At 38.1% G+C, this 12,262-nt stretch overlaps 1 protein-coding gene across 2 annotated transcripts in view; it reads left to right on the forward strand.

The window, feature by feature from the left end:
- Cog6 (component of oligomeric golgi complex 6) overlaps window positions 1-12,262 on the forward strand; it is a 43,127-nt gene continuing 30,865 nt past the window's right edge. The window contains exons 1-7 of one of the 2 annotated variants that reach the window (XM_027394948.2): window positions 1-185; window positions 1,571-1,714; window positions 5,287-5,358; window positions 7,204-7,262; window positions 9,322-9,433; window positions 11,573-11,655; window positions 11,978-12,048. In XM_027394948.2, the coding sequence (XP_027250749.1) occupies window positions 33-185; window positions 1,571-1,714; window positions 5,287-5,358; window positions 7,204-7,262; window positions 9,322-9,433; window positions 11,573-11,655; window positions 11,978-12,048 (694 nt within the window). In that variant the 5' untranslated portion in view covers window positions 1-32. The remainder of the gene's footprint in view (window positions 186-1,570; window positions 1,715-5,286; window positions 5,359-7,203; window positions 7,263-9,321; window positions 9,434-11,572; window positions 11,656-11,977; window positions 12,049-12,262) is intronic. The other variant, XM_027394947.1, reaches the window with a different exon arrangement.

Here is a 12,262-nt window from a genome sequence, read left to right on the forward strand (position 1 = left end):
GCAGTGCTCCCGTTGCGCCGGGTCTGGCCGCGATGGCGGACGCCAGCGGAGAGGTGGCTCCGGTCCCCTCCTCCGGGCCGGCCAACGGCCTCAGTAACGGAGCGGGCGCGACCCCCACGCAGTCCAACAACCCGCTGTCACGCAAGCTGCACAAGATACTGGAGACCCGGCTGGACAATGACAAGGTACCTGGAGGGGCCGGGAGGGCCGTGCGAGCCTCAGCCCCGGCCGTACTGCCCGGCGCCCGCCGGAGCTGCTGTCCCGGCCCCGGGGAGACTCCTCCCTGCATTGGTTGTGCACCGACTGTTTGTGCGCCACTGCTGTGTTCTTTACAAAAACACCTACCCACAGGCCCTCCTCGACCCTTCTAGAACAGGACGTAGTAGCTCTTCTCGGAGCTGGCTGTCTGCTGCAGCATTGAGCAGCCAGGTATATTGGCCCTGCCAACGTGGCACAAAAGAAAAACGTAAATTGAGAGCCGTAAAGCGGTAGGTAAATATGTAGGGGAGCGAAAATAAGCCGTCAACAAGAATTTAGCTCCTACGTATTTCAAAACAAGCATTAAAATGTTGACTAAAAAATAAGACTCAGGACTAGATAGGATTGTGACATGATACAAAAAGTGGATTAAATATAGGATAGCTTGGGATAAAAAAAACTCAGTGTTGATGAAGAAACTATAAAGCACTTCCCAAAAGTCTACCTCTAGTCTGTAAAACAAAACGAAGCAGAAACCACGACCACGTCGTGGTCGCTGATTTGTGCAGTTCGCTACCTGTCTGATAGTAACAGCCTTTTGTATCCCGCTGAGACCACAATACACCTGAGAAGAGTGCTCAGCAATTCAAAGACTGCAAAGCCTGCTTCAAGGATTGGTCAACACAAAGAGCCGGTTTCTCCAGAACTCCAGACTGCCTGACACACCAGCAGCCCTTCAAAAGTTGAATGAATTGAGCTATGAAGTTTTGCCTCACCTACCGTATTTATCTTTACTTCCTCAAGCATCTCAACAACTTTATGCAGGGAAAACATTTCCACAACCAACAGGATGAATCCAAAACATAGATGTTTGTGTCAGAGACATAAATATTTTTCATTGGCAAAAATTCAACAATTGTAATGGTTCCTGTTTTAATTAGTAAAGATGTTTGAGCCAAGTTATGATGGTTTAAAATTAACACTCCCAAATCAGTCTCTTTTGCACCAACCTAATATAAATGTACATATTTTTACCTCATGGCAGTTGCGGCCATAACTTTCTGTACTTTGTTGCTTCACTTACCTAAATCTCTCAGAACATATACTAAGAGCATAAAGAATTCCTGTCAAAGCAATTCTGCTGTATATTACATTGTACATGTACAATTAGATATATGTTCTTTGTATGTATGCTGTTACTGTGTCTGGAAATAAGTTTACTGCTTAGTAATTAGAAAGTTAGGCATTGCTTTTGAGTTGTTTAGTGGAAATGAGTTCATTGAAAATAATTTCACTGAACTTTGACTGGATATCAGGAACCATTTAAAAAACAACCCCGGTGATTTTGTTTCCTCTGTTGTCACTCATACAGGAGATGTTAGAAGCTCTCAAGGCACTTTCAACCTTTTTTGTTGAGAATAGTTTGCGGACTCGAAGAAACTTACGTGGTGATATTGAACGTAGAAGCTTGGCCATCAATGAGGAATTTGTGAACATTTTCAAGGATGTGAAGGAGGTATGTAACTCATTTAGTGTTTATAGGGAACGATGTGTTTAGTGTCTTGATCAGTTTTTTAAATTAAATTGTACTGTTAGCTCATAATGTACCATAGCCAAATAGAAACCAACTTAACTCTGTTTTTGTTTGAATTATTGTAATTTCTGAATTCTTTACCGCTATTAAAACGTTGTAATGTGGGCTGGAGAGATGTCTCAGAGGTTAAAAGCACTGGCTCCTCTTCCAGAGGTCCTGAGTTCAATTCCCAGCACCAGAACACGGCACAAATAAATAAATAAATAAATAAATGAACAAACAAACAGAAGCATATACAAATAAACAAGCCAAAAAAGTTATATGTTTATTTAGAGAAATTATCTTAGGGGTTGTAATTGTAACTTTTTTTTGAGACAGGGTTTCTCTGTATAGCACTGGCAGTCCTGGTACTCACTCTGTAGATCAGGCTGGCCTTGAACTCACAGAGATCCACCTGCTTCTGCCTCCCAGTTCTGGGATTAAAAAAGGTGTATGCCACCACTGCCCAGCTAGGAATTGTAACTTCTTAATAAGAAATACCATTTCTCTGAATGGTTTTCCAGAGGAAATATTTCCCCATTTAATGCACTGCTTTAGATGACCACTTCTTCATTGGAACTTGATTAGTAGTGATTTATTTTGTTAACTCTTAAAGTACATAATTTCCAGATCATGGTAATTATTTCAACATGAATAACAATTCAATATGCTTGATTATGGTTTATTTAAACACGGGATGAAGGTAAATATTTTTTATTATGATGTAATTTGTTTATTGCGTAATATTTGATAATTATTAATACTACATTGTTTATATTACTGTATAGTGACAATATGCAAATCAGAAAGAAGTCACCAGTTTTAAAGCTTTTACTAGGATTTCATTGATTGAAGGCTAATAATTTCAGAGGTGAAAAGGAAAGCTTGTTAGAATTCTTTTTTTTTTTAAGATAATTTAGAGTTTGCTGAGAACCAGGCTTCATATCCTAGCATATCAAGTTGCTCACAGCTTAAATCCCACTCCAGGGGATCTGACACTCTCTTCTGATCTCCTGAGGGCATCTTATGCACATGTGCAATCAGCATGTAGACATACATACATACATACATACATTTAAGAAAAAAAAAAGACAGTAGTGATGGACATGTTCAGATTATAGTCTTTTAAGCATGTTTGACTACTGAAAGTAATGATCTTATCATGACCAGAAGCAGACATTGTCCTGGAAGGAATTTGGGTAAAGAGGCTTCCACTCATCAAGCTAGGATGATGTGATCTAGAATAATAAGCTAGAATAACTATGTACTGACCACATCACACATGAAATCTGTGAGTTATAGAGACACTAAAAGTAAACAAGAGCTGGTGTGATGACTCAGTCAAGTAGAGGTGCTTATGAACAGGACTGACCATCTGAGTTTGGTCATTAGATCCCACAAGGTGGCAGGAGAAAACCAACTGCCTAGAGTTGTCCTTTGCCCTCTATACCTCGTGTGTACAGGTGTACACACCAAATCAAACAGAACCCGCATTATTTTTGGTGGTTATAAGTATGGCAGCTGAATGAAAGTTTGCTGAATGGAAGTGAAACGTCAGCACTTTTCTTCTCTGCCAGTGTGTCCAGTTTCTGAGGCGAAGCTTCTCCCACAGTAGTCCAGCCAGTGAATGAAACAGAGTATAAGAAGATTTTGCAACTGCAGTTGCATTCCTGGATCTGGCTCAGACTTTCTCATCCTGGAGATTGTTAACATTGGGCTAAATATGTGTGAGGGAATTTTGTCTGAACTGTAGGATTTTTCTCAGCATCCCTAGTCTGTACCCAGTTGTTGCTGGTAGAGCCATCTTGTCTCCAGTTGTTCCAACCAAGAGTGCCTACTAACATTGCCCAAAGTCCCAGAGGTGAGGAATCACTGAGGTTAAGAGTCACTGATCTGGACACCGATACATGACTCCTGTCAAAGGTGTGCAGCATCAGTGCTAAAGAGTTCATGCCTCAAGTTTATCTGGGTGTAGTCCTGCTTCTGGTTCTGACTGACAGTATGAAGGACTGGGGGCAGGACTGCTGATATGGGGAAGTGCAGTCGGAGAAGTCTGGAATCTTTCCCCTGTGAAAACAGCTGAGCCGGCTCCAACACATAAGTAGGAGTAGTAATCTATACACTAAACAAGAAATAAACATCATTCTGTTAAGTATTTGCAAATCTTTTTTGATTTGCACACTGTTGTTTTTTTGGTTTTGTTCTAGAAAATTGAAGATGTTGGAGAAGTTTCAGTTGGGCACTTGACATTAAAAGGTTATTGTTGATGAGCTTGATGAATTTTTTGTGATGTCAGTACTCTGGAGGCGGAAGCAGGATTTTGAATTCAAGGCTAGGTTGAGTACATAGTGAGACCTTGTCTCAAAAATGAAAGAGAGAGAGGAAGGGAGAGAAGAAAAAGGTAGTTGTTAAACCTGAATGCTAGTCTACTTTTTAATCTCAGAATGATGTAAAGATAAAATTGCATTTGGAAGTGCCTGAGAATAGTTCAGTTTATAGGGAGAGAGGAAGTATGGGTGGGAAGGTGAGTAGACAGAAGAAGTGAGAATGGCCGTGAGCTGCTAGTTGTTGAAGCTGGGCGGTAAGTACATGAGGGTTCATAGTATCTCAACTTCAGGTGTTTTTGAAAGTCTGAATTGAATAGCTTATCATATACCTGATATACTTTATGGTTGCTAAGTTTGTTCAGTGAGTAGAATTAGGTAATTCAGTAAAGATTAAAATGGAAATATAAATAGGGCTGTGTATATAGCTCAGTTGGTTGACTGCCTGCCTAGCATCACTCAGAAGTAACTGTCATTATGTTGTAATGAATTGCCTCCCCATGTTTTGAAAATAAAAGGTTTTTTTTTTTAGAAATGATGATGAGGCATTGTATATTTTAATTTATGACTTTTAACTTTGTGTAGACATCTTTAGAAAGCACAAGCAGTTTCATCACAGTTGTTACCCTGTACATCCTTTCCATTGTTGGCTAAAGTGTTTCAGTTTCCATTTGTTTAGAGAATTCTTGACTGTCCTGGGTATATTGTTGCACATTTACTACTTTGTGCTATGATTTTTTTTTCTTCTTTAGAAATTGACAGCTAAAACTATACATACAATTCTACATATTAATATAAATTTGGAGTACATATACATTTGGAGTGATTAGGTCTAGCTAATATTATATTTATTATCTATAAATAAGTTATTCTATAAGTTATCCTTATGTTAAGGTATGTAAATATATTCATCTGATAAGATGTTTTTGTTTTCCTATACTCTCTAAGATAAATGGACCAGTTTCTTTACACCTTTGTAACAGTAGGTATTATAGTTTTTAAATCATTTCCAACTTGAAATATGAATTTTCTTTTCTGTAAATACAGACATTTATTTTACATAATAATGAATATCACAAAGATCATTTGATATGCTTTGACAAAACAGTGACAAGAACTTTGGGATTGACCTAAAAAGGAGAAATTTCTTTATGCTGTGTACAGTAGTTGGTACTATTTTTCTCCTTTCAGGAACTTGAAAGCATTAATGAAGATGTCCAAGCAATGAGCAACTGTTGTCAGGACATGACGAGTCGATTACAGGTAACTCATGGATGGATTATAATGTAGCTCCTGGTAAAGGGGAAGTTTCAACTGTGTGGCCATCTGACATGTAATGCCGTGTAGGAAGTTTGTATGTGAATGTTACAGTTTTAAAGGAGCCCAAACACATGAATGAATGCCCTGGTATTTCTTGTGATGACTTCTTAATATTAGTTAACTCTTTATGTTTTGTCTAAGCAATGCAATTATCTCTAGGCTGTTGCCGAGTTCAGCAGGAACAAGTTCCTCAGGAGCAAGTAGCAAACACTTAGTGGAAAACAACAAATTCTTCAAAACTATGAATTTCTCTATATAAGAATTTATCATATAATAAAAATACAAATTTTCATCAGGTTCTCTTTAGCTGAGGGTGAGTCCAAATTAAGCTGGATCTATACAAGGTAAAATTTCTTTAAGTTAGAATTCTGAAGGGTAGAAGTTAAACTTTAAGGCAAAATATCAAGCAGTATAGGTGTTTGGAGACGCTGTTGTAAAAGAGTGTCTAGAGCTGCTACATGCATCTTTATTCCTAAGAGTCAGTGATGTGTTGAACCACAGTTTCAGTCTTTCTTAAAAATATCACTAGAGGTTCAGGTGGCATCATTCTCCAACAGGATTTTTAGGAAGCAGAAAGGCAGAATTCCCACTAAGAATAGAATTTGCAGGAAGGTGGTAGAGGCCTTCAGTTCCAGACACCTGACCTGCAGAAGCTGGGCTTTTCAGTGTAATGTTCTAACATGACAATAACTCATTGCCTTGAGATGTTTGATCTAGTTCCACTTTTGACTGACTTGTTTGTGTTCTATATGTTTCTGTCTCTTATTGGTACTGTGCAGTGTCCACTGACTCCCTCCCTTTGCTCTGTGTGTTGCTGTCTCTTATGGGTACTGTACAGTGTCTACTCACTAGTGACTTAGTTTGTTAATAATTCTGGCTCAGTGTTTTTTGCATGGCATGGACACTGTGTCTGTCCCATCCTTGGCCATTTGTCTCTCTTCATTGTTGTTGCCTTCATTTTTTTAACACATTAATTTATGTATTAGTGTGTGTGTGTGTGTGTGTGTGTGTGTGTGTGTGTGTGTATGTGTGTGTGTGCGCGTATGCCATGGTATACGTGTGTAAGTTGGAGAACAAGTTCTGTGAGTTGTATCTCTGTATTTACCATGTGGGTTCTAGAGATCAAATGCAGGTCACCAGATTTGGCCTTATTTACTGAATCATCTCACTAGTTTTATTGCCTTATTTTTTGTCATATTCTATAATTTGGGGTTTTGAGACTCTTGTTGGGCACACTTCTGATTTTTTGGAATCTGATTCATAAATGACTGACTAGTTTTTGGGTAATGTTGCTACTTACCAAGTTTCACTTCTGATCTTTGGGCTGGAGGAAGAAGCCTTGCTTGGTATGAAAGCTGGGCAGAAGCAGACAGGTCTATCTGCAGTGCCTGTGTTTTCCAGCTGAGACTTCATTCCCATAACCTGTGCTGTTGAGCTTTGTACCCACTGTAGACCAGTGATTCAGTTTATAGCCCCATTTAGAAGTCTCACGGTGTGAAACTCACTGGTCCACAATGGAAGCCATGTTCTCGCCCTCAGGTTGCTCTCCCAGTACTTCTGCTTCACTGGAAAGCACCCAGATGCTGTCTTCTTGTGTGTTTCAGCATCGTGCGTGTGTTGAAAACTCTGAGGGAGTGCCTCTTATAAAGGCAGCTCATGAGCCTTGAAACATCCATGCCAATTATGTTGGCCTTTTGAGATGTTTGCCATTTGTCTGAACTCCAGAAAGTGGTGATACTAGTTTATGAAACTGGAATATGCTGATGTTCGGTATATTTATAATTTCAGGCAGCAAAAGAACAGACTCAAGATCTAATAATAAAAACCACTAAGCTTCAAGCAGAAAGGTATGTTTTATACAGTCACCTCCTTATTAATGTAGATTAAGTGGAAAGTTGTAAATAATGCTGTCAAAACTAAAATAATGTAGAATGTGATTCAAGGTTCAGGGAGGATCTATGCTCCTAAGCTTTATTTAATATTTATTTAGCATGAAAACAGTCATTGGAACATTATGCCTGGTTCTTAGTTTGAGAGATTATTTCTGTTTAGGAGTAAAGGTCACTGGTATTTGGAATTGGTTGAAATGATTGGGCATATGATCAATCAAGATGGCAGGGACACCATTTTAATGAATGAAACCACAAGGAGACTAGTTCTCCTTTGTGCCTGATGACTGATGCTAAAGAGAAGTCTAAAAATAGGTCCAAAGAAGGTTACAAGTAAAATGGTTAATTTCTATTGTTTCAAGGAATTTTATGATGCTTTGTAATTACTTTTAAACCCGTGTAACAAGTTTTGGTGCTTTATCTAAAAGTTAAAATACATTAGATGACTTTTGGATGGTAGGACATATACCTTTTAGCTCTATGTAGAATTAATTAAGGGGTTACATTATTGTTTGAAGTAAATACCTGGATTTTGTTTCCCTTTTAAAAATTTGTTATTCGTTTTGATTTTTGTTTTTTTGAGACAGGGTTTCTCTGTGGCTTTGGAGAGAGCTAGTTCCAGGACAGCCTCCAAAGCCACAGAGAAACCCTGTCTCGAAAAACCAAAACAAACAAACAAACAAACAAACAAAAAATTGTTATTCATCCCAGGGGCATTGACTTGGTGAATTTAAAGTCCTTCCACCTAAAGATACAAGTAACACAAGGCAGACATGTCCTGCTGTGAACATGGGTGGCATGCCTTTAGATAGAAACATTTTCCAGTCCCTTGGTTCCTGAAGACTGCCTCCTAATTTAGAGCATGCCTTTTCCTGATTGGCCGCTACCCCACCTATGTTACGTCCAGATTGTATAGTTTACAATATTGTTTTTATTGTCAAGCAGAAAGAGTGGTGTATTAGGGTTCTCTAGAGTAACAATTTAATAGAATGAATCTCTCTCTCTATGGAAAGGTTTATTAGAATGATATACAGTCTGTGGTTCAGCTAACCCAACAATGACTGCCTATGAAAGGAAATTCAAGAATCCAGAAGTTTTTCATTTCACAAGGCTTGATATCTCAACTGGTCCAGTACACACTAGAATCGTGACTACGTAGACTTTAACGAAGTGAAGGGATGTACTTGCTAGCAAGGTGACAACAAACTGTTAAAGAGAGAACTTCCTCTTCCATGTCTTTTGTAAGGGCTGCCAGCAGGTGTGGTCAGATAAAAGGTAGATAGATCTTCCTACCTCAGAAAGTCTGGATTAAAGGTTCGTTTTCTCACCTCAAAGATCAGATCAGAAGTGAGGCTTACAACCTCAAGTCATTCAGTTAAGAAGAAATTCCTCACAGGTGTGACCAGTTATTTGGGTTATTCCAGTAATTCCAGATGTAATCAAGTTGACAACCAAGAATAGCCATCACAAGTGGGGAAGGCCAAAATAGAGACATGGCTTTTTTAACTGACAAGGTCTTGATCTCTCATTTTGTCATAAATTAATTCTAACAAAAAATAACATAACTTCTAACAAATTAAAAAATAACTAATTTTTGTTTGTGTTTCATGTGAAAACTTTTAGGATTTATTAATGACTAAGAGAAGTTGCTTGAAATTAAGGGCATATTTCTGTCTTGGAAAATAGCCTTTGTAAGAGGCTGCAAGTTAATAATTCAGGTGCCATTTGTGAATGTATTTCTTCCTTTACATAATGAACAATACCTTCTACTGTGTGCACACCTGCAGGGCAGAGCAGTGTAAGCTAATTATGTCACCTGCATGCCTGAGGAGTTTGGAATGATTTCATTCTGTGTTTGCTGATGATCCTGCAGTGTCTGAGGGGCAAACTAGGCTTTCAGAGATGTTGAGAATCTTTCATAGCTTTGTTTTGTTTGATAAGATACAATGGCAAGGATGTCATTTGCTTTGTAGTTGTACAAAGACATAACATACTTCATTTTTTCTTGTTGTTCTAGCCAAAGATTAGAAATCAGAGCACAAGTAGCAGACGCCTTTTTATCCAAGTTCCAGCTGACTTCTGATGAGATGGGTCTTCTCCGAGGCACAAGAGGAGGCCCCATCACTGAGGTACGTGTGCCGGCCACTTGCAGTGCAGCAATTACAGATGCTACAGAGACGATGAGATTTTAAAACCTTAATTTTTCCCATCTAAAAAAAGTTAGTGTGAAAATATTTCTTAATTTGAAGTTAAGGAATATATTTTAATTAGTTTTTGGTTTTTGTTTATTTTGAAGTTATACATGTTTTTTGAAGTCAGAGTACAACCTAACTAAAAAAAGAAAAAAAAAAAGAAAAACCAAAAACCTCCTTTACCCCTTCTTTCCACATTTGTCCTTTATGAACTACTTTTACTTGTTAACTACTCATGTGCAAACTGTATTTTTAGATCTATATGTAAAAGAATATTCTCTTAACTATCTAGTCTGGAGTGGTATCACCCGCCTTTAAATCCAAGCATATCAGAGACTAAGGCAGGGGGACTCTTGAGTTTGAGGCCAGCCTGATCTACAAAAGATATTTCTGAAATGGAATACAGGATTTAGGCTGTTTTTTTTTTGTTTTGTTTTGTTTTTTGTTTTTTTGTTTTCCGAGACAGGGTTTCTCTGTGTAGCTTTGGAGCCTATCCTGGCATCTCTGGAGACCAGGCTGGCCTCGAACTCACAGAGATCTGCCTGCCTCTGCCTCCCGAGTGCTGGGATTAAAGGCGTGCGCCACCAACGCTCGGCAGGATTTAGGCTGTTATATCACCTCTTTCAGTGTAAACCATACATATACATGTTTTCTTTATTCCCTTCTTTTGGGATAGTGATACCATTGCTTACTTTCATAACTTTTTGTCTCTCTTAAGTTATAGTTTGCTTTTCATGTTTTTTTAATTCTTTGCCACACTTTGCAAACTAAATAAAAGAGTCATAAACCTCTCAAAAGGCTATTTTCTTTCTTTTTTTTTTCCTTAAAGGCATTCAGTTTGTTCAGAAGGTCTGTCTCCTAACTCCCAAGGCTCCAGTGTATTCTTCAAGCTGAGTCCTATCTATATAATGAGCAGTTTCTATTTTTATCTCCTGGGTGAGGGAACACAAATGCATATGCAGCAGAGACATAAGGCAGTCCAGTGATTCAGGATTGGGCTATTCCTGAGTGTCCAGGGCTTGCTCTGTTTAGATGGTATTTTCAGGCTTACAGTCCTTTCATTCGTCTGTATGCTTGCTGAGGACAGGAACTTACTTAGTCTTTACAAATTTTCTATTACTGGTAACTATCATACTGTTTGTTACACTTTTTATACTCCATAGTTGCACATAGGATTAAATGAGAGAAGGGCGTGTGAGCTGGGATGTGGTTTGTGAGCTGGGATTGAGGAAGCTAGTATTGACCCAGACAAGTTAGTAGGCACCAGTCATATGTATTAATGCAAGGGCCACAAGTTCTTCTTGCCAGAGTTAAGAGTGACTCTTTTTAGCAAGCAGACACTTTCTTCAAGCTCCTGAGAGAATGGGAACTTTTGTCTAAATGCCTGACTTTGAGAAAAGGACTTTCTCACACACCAGACATCCACTCCATTTTGTTCATCCAAATAGCTAAACTTAAAGCGCGCAAAGATGAAGCTAGACAAGATATTACTGTGAACCTGAGTAGACCTTAGAAATTTATAAATCTTGATTGTCAAGTATACCTTATTTATCAAGCATATTTTACTTATCTAAATTTTCTAATAGCTTGGTGTAAACTTGTATGGGAGTAGGCAGAGTTATCACTCTATATGGTTCCACAGTGGCTGGGATTTTTTTCCAAAGAATTATTTTGCTTAAAGAGGCTGCCATTTTATACATTTTCATCCTTCAAAGCCCGCACAAAATTTCCCAAAGGAAAAGGCACAAGGGAACTCGCACAACACATAGTGAGAATTATTAAAACTGAAAGTAAAAGGGTGCTGGACAATTGTGATCCACAAAGTCGAAATGCTGCAACTTTGTCAAACGGCAATGGTCGTCATGTGGTCCACAGCAGGCACTGGATTAATGTTGGTCTTAAAATTTGAGGAAATACCTATGAGGCCTTCTATAAAAATGCAGTTGAAATCTGTATAAGACTTCATTAGACTGGGAGGAATTTTGTTTCATCTTTTAGTGATCTTTTAATTCAGGATAGTATAGTTTTTCCTGAAAACACCGATTTTTTTTTTTTAATGATATTTTAATTTTAAAGGACTTTTTCAAGGCACTGGGACGAGTGAAACAGATTCATAATGATGTCAAAGTTCTTTTGCGAACCAACCAACAGACAGCAGGGTGAGTACTTGCTTAGTAAGCCAATTGCATTGTTGCTTGTATTTGTAAACTTTCAGAGTCGCTCTAGGTTCTCTTTGAAACTATATTCTGTAAAATAGGGATTTAGTCTTCATTTGCCTTATATTTGAAAGAAGAGTTGCAATTGAGTGATGGAATTAAAATTTAACATTTATTTAATTGTAAAAAATTATTGAAAACATTTTATAAAATGATAAAACATTAAGGGCCAAATTGTTATGAAATTAAACATGAATAATTAGATTCATAGATCTAACTGTTGACTAAAGTTTTAAATATAATAACTCTTTAATTTTCATTTAAGTTTAGAAATTATGGAACAGATGGCCTTGCTTCAAGAAACGGCTTATGAAAGACTTTACCGATGGGCGCAAAGTAAGTGATTTTTTTTTCATGCATACTAGTATTTAATTCTTAAAATTTCATTTGGCCTTTATTTGATTTCTTAAAAAGTACTTACTTGTACATGTGTGTGTGGAGAGTATGCATGTGAGTGCAGGTGCCCACTGAGGCCAGAACAGGGCATTGGATCCCCTGGAGCTGAAGTCACAGGTGGTTGTGAGCCTTCCAACATGGGTGCTGGGAACTG

Source organism: Cricetulus griseus, assembly GCF_003668045.3.
Source record: "Cricetulus griseus strain 17A/GY chromosome 1 unlocalized genomic scaffold, alternate assembly CriGri-PICRH-1.0 chr1_0, whole genome shotgun sequence".
In the NCBI taxonomy this organism is placed as follows: domain Eukaryota; kingdom Metazoa; phylum Chordata; class Mammalia; order Rodentia; family Cricetidae; genus Cricetulus; species Cricetulus griseus.